The following is a 10,931-nucleotide window of genomic DNA, read 5'->3' on the forward strand; positions in this document are numbered from 1 at the left end:
CTGCCTTGGGGGTTGATTCACTTTGTAGGAGGAGATTCCCGCACTTTGGCCCAGCAGGCTGCTTGTCAAGTGACAGACAGTCTACTGGGCCAATCAAAAGTGCAGGGATCTCATCCTACAAAGTCACTGGACCGGACAGGGTCCAGAGTGGGACAATTAAAGCAGCCATTCGTTTTGGGGTAGCGTGATTAAGTTAGCAGTGCATGCTACAGCAGTAGCATGCCTACCTTAAAAATGTTACTTGCTCTGCCACACTAAGCTGTGCTGCTTGAGCAGTGTAGCTTAGTGAACCAACCCCTACAGATTTGTATGTGAGCCAGATGCAGCCATCAAAAGAGCCACATCTGGCTCCCGAGCCATAGCTTCCATACCCCTGACCTATAACCATTGCCTTGTAACTCTCCGTGTTGTATACGCAATTGTACCCCGTCACAAAGATGTTGGCGCTATGCTGCTAGCAGTATGTAGATGTAATATAAGCACAGTGTATTGATATAATCAATCAGCAGCCAGAGGCTTTGCAATCCACCATGGAACAGTATGTCAAAGGTAAACAATAATCCTCAGTGCTCTGTATTGCACTCCTGCGCACTGACGCCTGCAGACACCTTCTGCTCAATACTGGAGACAGTGACTGTCACCAAAAAACATATATATGCAGGAGTCAGGGCTAAGTTCATACACAGGGGTGTACACTTTATTGCAACAACTCACAGTCATTAAAACACAATCTCACATCGTGGGTCCATCCACACTGGACCCATTTAGTGCATCAAAACACTATTGTACAATAACCAGTAAAGTGTCAAGAGCTGAGAAAGTCACCAGACTGTAGTTCAGAGAATGCCCGTTCTCCTTCCCGACCAGGTTTCGGCCTACCGCCGTCATCAGAGGAACCATACTGCTTGCGCTTGGAGGGCAAGCAGTATTTAATCCCCTTGGCAGTATGATTCTTTCCAGATTTTAGGGTCTAAAAGCGATGCAAATTTTTGCACCCTTTCAGACCCTAAATCCTGGAAAAAAAAATCATGCTGCCTGGGAGCTCTGCAGCAGTTCTGCAACCACTCACCTCCCTGGCTCCAGCACTGCAGTTATGCCTCTATCCTCCGGGTGGCGCTGCAACTCTAAAGTGAAATGGCGATCTTAGCAGTAGGAAGCAGAGCCCCGGAGGAGAGGAAGAAGAATTGCGGCCGACGTCGGGATTCCCCGGGAGGTACCGCCTGCTGCGCACTATACTCTGCACACAGCCTCCGGAGGCTACCCCGAGCAGAGGTCGGGATTACCGCTCTTAGCTGCGGTTTTCCACCCCGACCCTAGCTCAGGATTACCTCCAAGGAGGTTAATGTTGGGGGAGATTATGGCTGAGTTAACCAACAATACACTGACAGCTACAGCATCCAACAGGCAAAAGACAAAGCAACACAATTCAGGACCACATTACTGCTACCTCATAGAATAACCTGAGGGCCCCATCTGCATGCAGTGAGCAATGCAGGGCAGTGTTAAGCTAGTCAGAACTACATCTGCTGTGTGTTTTGCTAGGGGAATCAATTCCGATGAAGGCTGTGGAGTCAGTACAAAAATGATCCAACTCCGACTCCTCAGTTTATGAAACCACCGACTCCAACTCAGAGTATCCAAAATAGCTCAGACTCTGACTCCTTAGTCTAAACCATTACTAGGGCTGTGGATTTACTACAAAAATCATCGGACTCCCGACTCCTCAGTTTATGAAACCACTGACTCTGACTCCAGGTACCCAAATTTGCTCAGACTCTGATTCCAACACCACAGCCCTCATTCCTACCACACTGATTACATCAATGTTCAATCAATTTTAGCAGGAAAACAATCGAACTAGAGTGTTGCACTATTTGACGCAGCTGCTAAAAAGTCAGTGAAATTGTGGTTGTATGATTACAGTCACATGCATACATTTATGTCCCAGCAAGTATCCGTAAACCAAAACTGCTGCTAGGGCAATCCTTGCCATGATCTGATATGTTTTTTGATAAAGAAGTTCTGATAAACCTCCCTCACCTCGAGGTGCTGGACACCAAATTTGGCTTTTTTTCGCATTTTTCGGACGCACTGCCCAAACATGTTAGCCAGTTTTATGCTGTGTCGGCTATCTGCCTAATAAAAGCTGTTTTGATTTTTCTAATGCTGGAGTGTGCGGACTTAGTTTCGGAGAAAGTATGATAGGATCTGGCCTGGTTGAGGGTTTCAAGCTCTTGTAAACCAATAGCAAATTTTCAATAACATTGAGGATTGTAAGCTCAGCCCTGCACAGATTGTACAGCTGTCTCGGTGCCAGCCAGCTGAGGGGGCATCACAGGCAATGTTAACCAAAATAATAGCTCTTCCCCCCAAGCAGATATCTGTCACCACGTGTGTTCCAGCGAAACATGACCAGCACGTCCCGGCAGCAGTGTAGCTTCAGTTCTTACACTTTTAAAGCATGCGAGAGGGATATGGAGGCTGCCATAGATATTTCCTTGTAAACAATGCAAATTGCCTGGCTGTCCTGTTGATCCTCTGCCTCTAATACTTTTGCCATAGACCCTGAACAAGCAGACCAGATGTTTCTGACTGAAGTCTGACAATATTAGTTGCATGCTTGTTTCAGGTGTGCGATTCAGACTCTACTGCAAGCAAAGATCAGCAGGACAGCCAGGCAACTGGTATTGCTTAAAATGAAATAAATATGGCAACCTCCATAGCCCGCTCACTTCAGGTTCCCAGTGTCTAAGACACCTACAACCTTAGTGTAGAGTTTACAAAAACAAAGTACAACAAAAGTACAACAAAAACAAAGTACAGCTCACTAGCACGTTCATTGGCAGGGCTCAGAGCATTGGAGAATTGCAGGGCTGTGAAGTCCGTACAAAAATCATCCGACTCCTCAGTTTATGAAACCACCGCCTCCGACTCCAGGTACCCAAAATTGATCTGACTCCTCGACTCCGACTCCTTAGTCTAATTTTTACAAAGGATATGGATTTGGTACAAAAATCATCCGACTCCTCAGTTTACTGAAACCACTGACTCCGGGTACCCAAAATTACTCCAACTCCTCAACTCCGACTCCACAGCCCTGGCGAATTGGCTAAAAGATTTACTGTAAATCATTTATAGAAGCCCTGGATCAGCCCTATATTTTACTTATAATGCGTATAGAAGTAAACTGGTTAACTATGCACAAAGTTTAGTGCATAGCACTTCTGTACTTTCTGCAAGCATATTTCAAATAGGTACCAGCTGGCTGGCTGCAGTGTACATGACAGAGGCAGAGCCAGGGCTTCCACAGGTAAAATCCAGGGCATAATAACTCATGTACGGGAAAATAACACAAAACTTCTAAACAAACAAACAAAAACAGATAAAAGAGGTACTTAGGTACTCCTTTACCTTTGGTCAGTTCAGAAATCCAGTTTACTTGGTGTAAATGAACAAGGTGGTGTGAGGAGTGCTGGAAACCAAGGCTCAGGCAGCCTCTTTTATAGGGTCTGGGCTGGCCAATAGGAGGAGAACCAGAGGCCTGGAGGGGGTGCACACCGAGTCGGAACACACCCCATTTGATAATTTCCATGTCTGTAGAGCCGGAGTAATTTGAGGTATTTGGAGTCAAAGTGGGTGGTTTCATACACTGAGGAGTCGGATGTTTTTTGTACCAACTCCTCAGTCCTGGTAAGTATTAGACAAAGCAGTCGGACTCGAGGAGTCAGAGTAAAGATTTGATACTCAACCCGGGCTTCTGGGTCTACCGCGCATGCTCGGGAAGTCCACACATGCGCAGAAGACCCAGACAGGACCTGACTGAGCCTGTTACCGGGGCTGATTGCCACTGAACGGCAGACCGCGGGAGGACAGCGTTGGGACTCAGATTTTTCCTTTATGGGGTCTCTGGTACACTTCAAGTCAGTGGTTTTTATAAACGGAATAGTTGGAGTCGGATGATTTTTGTACCGACTCAACAGCCCTGATTAATATCCCTATAAAGGTGGCCACACACACACCATACAATTTTTTAAATATCTGTTAAATTTAAGAATTGCAATCAATTTTTCTGACTGATTGTAACATTTCAAAAATATGACCAATTTACCGCACACCTATGTTCAATTTTTCCCCCAATTATGATAAAAATGATTGGAAACTCTGAGAAAATTGCATGGGTGTGTATATTAATAAATAGACAATCTAACACACACCACACAATCTTTAGAGAAATTGAAGAAAAATATCTGGCATTCCAAATAGATAAAAATGGAAAAAAAACGGGAAATCAGATCTGATTTTTCAGTCGAATGGAAAAAAAAGTATCCGATCGTTTTTATCAAATTGCCGTAAAATCGGATGATTTTATTGTATCGTGTGTGGCCACTTTAGGCTGAGGTCGCATTCACAGTGCCACGTTGCGGAGCTGCATTATAAAGTCTTATAACGCAGCTTACCGCACTGTAATGCTAATCCTATGGGCTGTTCACAGTGTGACGCTAAAGTGGCGTTGAAAAATGTTGCATTGTGGTAACTCACTGCTTGCAGTGCGTTACCTCTTAATGCAGACACGTTGCGACTTTAACGTCGCATTAAAAATGCAACGTCCCACTGTGAATACGACTTCACATATATTTTTTAAGTTAGGAAATAAATGGCATCACCCGGATTCAAAACGTCTTGCTTTTACTGATGGCTAATGCTGGGAATACACGGGTCGATTCTGGCGCTCGGTTGTTTTGCCCGCTAGATTCACTTATCTTCCGCTCGTTTTTCTTCTCTTTTTTTCAATTCACTTCAATGAGAAATCGAGCAGCAAAACGATCGAACATGTCGGAAATTATCTATGGAGTCATTTAATCAGCTCAGAATCGAGCCGTGTATTCCCAGCATTACACAGCACAACACTCCACTGCTATTACAGCAGGAAGAGACATTCTTCACTACAAACCAATAAATGAATATCCATCTTGAACCGGTGGATCCAGCAAGACTAGGCCGCGTTTACATTTAATCAGCTGCTCTCAGTTATAACTGGAAAAAGAAACTGATTTTCAAAGTAATGCCCATGTTTTCCTATGGCACAGTTCCCACTTCACGCGTTGTAACTGAAATCTTTTTCACAATGCACCGCTATGGAAAAAATGCGTACTAACGCACACTCAGGCTCTGTTTACACTTAACCAGTTGCTCTCAGTTATAACTGAAAGGACAATTGATTTTCAAAGTAATGCCCATGTTTTCCTATGGCACCTTTCACACTTCATGCATTTTAACTGAAATCTTTTTCACAATGCACTGCTGTGGAGAAGAAAAAAAATGCGTACTAACTGATTAAGTGTAAACGGGGCCTAACGCATACCAACATATTAAGTGTAAAAGCGCCCTCAACCTAGAAATTGTGGGACTTTTAGTTGTGCAGAAGCACCTTAGATGGGTTTGGGGGCTTTCCATTGGGAGCATTTCCTTAAAGAGAACCCGAGGTGGGATTTAATTATGCTAGTGGGGCACAGAGGCTGGTTGTGCACACTAACACCAGCCTCTGTTGCCCCATGGTGTGCCTCCAAGACCCCCCTGCGCGCCGCTATACCCCCTGCAGTGCTGGCGACACGCAGCATGTCGCCAGCACAATGTTTACCTCTGCCTGTCTGTTAGCGCCGCTCCCCCGCATCGGCGCTTCTTGCCGTGTCCCTTCCCTCCCGCTGATTGGAGGGAAGTGACGCGGGCGGGTAGTGCCGATACGGAGGAGGCGGGGGAGGGGCGCTAACAGACAGGCAGAGGTAAACATTGTGCTGGCGACACGCTGCGTGTCGCCAGCACTGCGGGGGGTATAGCGGCGCGCAGGGGGGTCTTGGAGGCACACCATGGGGCAACAGAGGCTGGTGTTAGTGTGCACAACCAGCCTCTGTGCCCCACTAGCATAATTAAATCCCACCTCGGGTTCTCTTTAACAGCAGTTACTCAGTCTAACTGCCAAAAAAGTGTATGATTGATTTTGAAAACAAAGAAAACCCTGAGAACCCCCCATGAGGAGATGAACTAGTCCAAAACCTGTCGGTTCTGTCAGATTTAAACTGCTTACTTTTTTTTCGCTGAAGTGGTCCTTTACATAGCTAAAAGCTGATTGGCTGTTACAGACTCCTGCTTCACTTTTGTTTAGGGTTAGGCATCGGTAGAGGGGGCGCTCATTTAAGAATACGGTTAGGTTCAACAATAGTAAGATATCTATAAAATTGGCCAATATTTTACTAAATCGGAATTACCACTGTCTAATGGTACAATATTTGTACATATGCAATTTCACAATGCGGCAAAACGCCTGAGATGTCAACAAGTGTGACCCCTGCCTGAAACAGCACAAACCTACATTCAACCTCAGTCAGGTTTCAGAACTTCCTCTCTGCTCTATAAGCTAGGCAACAGCATAATAACCTTTAAAGAAAAACATTTCTGTGTTACAGCTGATACAAAATCCTGCAATAAATTTGCAGGGTGTCTACTTCCTGCTTTCATGGAAGCAGACCTATTGTTAACATCCTGTGCTTTCAAATTAGCCTCTCTGCTGTGGCAGTCAGCTGACACAGGGTAGAAACCAAATTACAATGTGTGATAAGTCAGAGATGAGGGGGCTAAACTCTCCAAATACATACAGGGTGGATTTCTCTAGGTTTTCATTCTGTCCTGTGCAAAAACACAGGTCCACTTTAATTATTGGGAATGAATCTCTCTGCTAGTTATGTACTACGCGCTGCGAAACAAAACTACGCACCCGCTTACTGGCCCACCGATGCAGCATTGGAAACTTAATGCTGCTCTTTATACATTGTATACATTGTCCAAAACATATCCAAGTTCGTCAGTACACAGATTTCAGGCACATTTGATCAATGATGCATGCCGAGCTTTTAACAGCGTGTAAAGCTGAGTAAACAGATCTTCAGTTAGAATCAGACTGAAGCGCTGCATAAAATGTACCCATAGTAATATTTGCTGTGGCATGTGATCTAACGCCTGCAACTGACTAATGCGCACCGTGATTGACAAACACTGTGTGCATCAACACATGTGATTCAAGCAACACAGTGCATGTTCTGAATCCCATCACAACGGAGGACATACAGACACAGAACATTTATATTGCACTTTTCTCCTGGCGGACTCAAAGCGCCAGAGCTGCAGCTACTAGGGCACGCTCTATAGGCCGTACTAGTGTTAGGGAGACATGCCCAAGGTCTCCTACTGAATAAGTGCAGCTTACTGAACAGGAAGAGCAGAGATTCAAACCCAGGTCTCCTGTGTCAGAGGCAGAGCCCTTAAAGGAAACCAGAGGTGAGGAGGCTGCCATATTTATTTCCTTGTAAACAATGCCAGTTGCCTGGCAGCCCTGTTGATCTTCCGGCATAAGTAGTGTCTGAGTCAAAACCCTGGAACAAGCATATGGGTAATCCAGTAAAACCTGAGTCAGAGTACCTGATCTGCTGCATGCTTGTTTAGGGGCTATGGCTAAAAGTATTAAGGTGGCCATACACTTATAGATTTGCAGCAGATTCGACCATCAGATAGATTTCTGTCAGATGCCTGTCAAGTGGAATCTGCTTTTGGAAATCGTTCTAAATGCATTATTGGACCATTAGATCCAATGCAACTCTATGGATCATTAATCTGCTGCCAGCAGCAGATCAACCTAGATTTTCCATCCAGTCAGATAGATCAAATCGATCGAATGGAGAATTTGATAGAATTGATTTCTGATCGATCGATTCTATAGAACCGATCAATAGATTGATGGCTCAAATCGACCAGTGTATGGGCCCCTTTAGAGACACCGGATCAGTAGGACAGCCAAGCAATCTGCATTGTCTAATAGGAAAATATATGGCAGCCTCCATATCCTTCCCACCTCTGTTTCCCTTCAACCAGTACTCTTCCCAGCCTGATGAGGTGTGAACTGTTTGTAGACTTTATATCGGACCACATTACAGTCCGTCAAGTGGAGTCCATAACAACGCAACACATCAGTATGAAAGTACCCTTATCAACTCCCAGCAACTAGAGAACAACAAGCAAGCACCTCTGACTGGCTGCTGCAATTTGCGCATTATAATCTGAGAGGATGCAGGAGACAGAACAAGCAACATGAAATATTAGGTACAAATGAGTCATGCAAGGTATAGAATGAGTGAGGCAACAATGCTCAGCATGTGAGGTGCAAAACTATTCTATGGAAGCAATTCAGATACATATCAATGACACCACAGACAGTCCAGCTCTTACTCTGTGCGGTCTCATCCTCTTCCTGGGACAGCAGAGGTCTCTCGCTCTATCTCAGCCCCTCCAGATGTCTCATGGTCCTGTGTGCGCTCTCCAGTGCTGCTAGGAAGTCATGGCTGTGGCAAGTCACATGTACCCTACCAGTGCAGCTATCTCTTATCCTGCTAGAACACTGTGTGACTGTCTCTTATCTCCAACCAATACAGATGTGCAGCCTCTGTGGGCAGTCTCTTTCTCAGCTGCTCTCCTGGGTCACTCAGCTGGAGACTGTTTGGTTATTTGGGGGATGTCTCTGACTCCTCTAACTGTGTGTGCTGTCTCTCACTCATTGGTGGAAGTCTCTGAATGACTGTTAGCTCTGCTGCCTAGCTATCTCACTGAATGCCCAGGTGTGTGTGTGTGTGTGTGTCTCTATAGGTCCCTTATTGCCCTGGATCAGTCTCTCTTTCTTTTACTGACTAGGATCTGTGCCTCACTCTTTAGGTCTCTTTGGATCTTTCACCCTCCCTGTATGTCTCTCAATGACGTGGATCACCCTTTAATGATCTGTGTCCATTTCACTATTTGTCTATTTCCCTCACTCCCTGAGGTCTCCCTGTGGTGTCTCTACTCTATGCCTTTTTCTGTGCTGTCTACCTATAAAGTATTCCCTTGTGCTGTCTCTTTCCGTGAAGTCTTCTGCTGTGCTGTCTCTTCCCCTGTGGTCTTCCGCTATGATGTCTCTTTCCCTGTAGTTTTCCTATGTGCTGTCTCTTTTCCTGTAGTCTTTCTCTGTGCTGTCTCTTTCCTTGTAGTCTTGCTCTACACAGTCTATTGCCCGGTAGTCTTCCTCTGTGCTGTCTCTGTCCCTGTAGTCTTCCGCTGTACTGTCTCTTTCCCTGTAGTCTTCCCCTATGCTGTCTCTTTCCCTGTAGCCTTCCTCTATGCTATATCTTCTCCTGTAGTATTCCTCTGTGCCCTCTCTTTCCTTGTAGTCTTCCTCTGTTCTGTCTCTGTACCTATGCTGCCTATTCCCCTGTAGTCTTCCCCTGTGCTGTCTCTTCCCCTGTGCTGTGTCCTCCCCTGTAGTCTTTCTCTGTGCTGTCTCTTCCCCTGTGCTGTGTCTTCCTCTGTGCCGTGTCTTCCCCTGTAGTCTTCCTCTGTGCTGTCTCTTCCCCTGTGCTGTTTCCTTGTAGTCTTCCTCTGTGCAGTCTATTTCACTCCCTGCTGTCCTTTGCCTCTCTCTGAGCTCTGTTTCCCCTCTCCCCTTGTAGAATCTCCCTATATGAAGAGTGAGTCAGAGCTGTCTGCAACCCTGTGCTCTCTCACTAGCTGCTATGTACAGGCACTGTCCCCTATGGAAAAGGCTGCAGCATGTGAGTGTGCACTGACCTCCCTGCAATGATGAGTAGTGCAGCCCCTCTCTGCCCCCTGCAATGAGTAGTGCAGCCCCTCTCTGCCCCCTGCAATGATGAGCACTGTTCCCTTCTGTGCAGCCCCCTCCCCCTTGCCTCACTATCTCTGCCCCTTCCCTTGTTTACATTGCCAGCAGCAGATGCTGAGCTATAGCTCCGCCCATTCGTCCCGCGACACTTCCGGTCCCGGTTCCCTGGCAACCTGCAGGAGGCGGGAGGAAGTGATTGACAGGCAGACTTGAAGCAGCCAAGAGGACCTGTCAGTTGAGTGATCAAGACAAGACAAGACAAGACAAATAACATTTATATTGCGCTTTTCTCCTTGCAAGGCTGAGATGCAAAGGATGCTGGTGAGATAACCAAGCAGGGTCACCAGGATGTCACTTGGAGCTCCTGTCCCTGATCTGTATCTGTACCTCAGTGTTCTAATATCTATGTAAATATGAATAAACATTGAAAGCAATCCTTACTGATTTCCCAAACTTTTATCAGTTTGACATCATGTATTTTATTGAAAGTAGAAGAGTGTGCAGACTCCATGCAGATAGTGTTATCAGGGGTTACAAAATACTAACCAGAGCCGTAGAGAGTGAGACAAGCCTCTTGATCACCCAGAGGCGTCCCACCTGTCCTACGCCACTGACTGGTACCCTCCTAAGGGCGCATTCACACTTGAGGGTTTTGCCGACGATTTCGGCAAAACGCTCAAACGCTAGCGATTTTCAAAGCACTAGTGTAATAAAAGTCTATGGGCCCGTTCTCATTTGGTGATTTGCGTTAATCACCGCAAATCGCCCAAAAAAAGCTAAACGCAAACGCGTAGCCTGCGCCATTTTCAGGCGATTTCCCGGCGATCGCGTTTTAGTGCTTTAGAAGTACAAAACGTGATCGCTAAAAAAATCGCCAGATGTGAGTGATGATTTTTTGGCGTTAATCACCAAAAAACGCCAGAGCAAAACGCTAGCAAAATCGCTAGCGTTTTGCGATCAGCAAGTGTGCATGGGCTCTTAAAAGGACCCAGAGATGTCAGCTATTAAATATTTCTTACCTCCAGCCCCATAACCACGGATGTGTCCCTCAGCTGCCACATATAACACCCCCCCCCCCCCCCAGGGGCCTCCATTAATCGGGAATCGGCTCCTGTATTCGGTTTATTCGGTTCCAGTCTGGCTACAGTGACGTCAGCCAGGATCTTCTGTGCTGGCGCAAAAGGTCCACGCAGGCGCGGAAGGCCCCCTGCAGACATCATTGAGCCGATCACATGAG

At 46.1% G+C, this 10,931-nt stretch overlaps 1 protein-coding gene across 1 annotated transcript in view; it reads right to left on the reverse strand.

The window, feature by feature from the left end:
* The window catches only part of PPT2 (palmitoyl-protein thioesterase 2), a 68,655-nt gene extending 58,912 nt beyond the window's left edge, over positions 1–9,743 (reverse strand). The window contains exon 1 of the mRNA XM_068250285.1: positions 8,275–9,743. Within this exon, the coding sequence (XP_068106386.1) occupies positions 8,275–8,289 (15 nt within the window). The 5' untranslated portion in view covers positions 8,290–9,743. The remainder of the gene's footprint in view (positions 1–8,274) is intronic.
* Between the last annotated feature and the right edge of the window lie 1,188 nt (positions 9,744–10,931).

The sequence above is a fragment of the Hyperolius riggenbachi genome, chromosome 8 (genome assembly GCF_040937935.1).
Source record: "Hyperolius riggenbachi isolate aHypRig1 chromosome 8, aHypRig1.pri, whole genome shotgun sequence".
In the NCBI taxonomy this organism is placed as follows: domain Eukaryota; kingdom Metazoa; phylum Chordata; class Amphibia; order Anura; family Hyperoliidae; genus Hyperolius; species Hyperolius riggenbachi.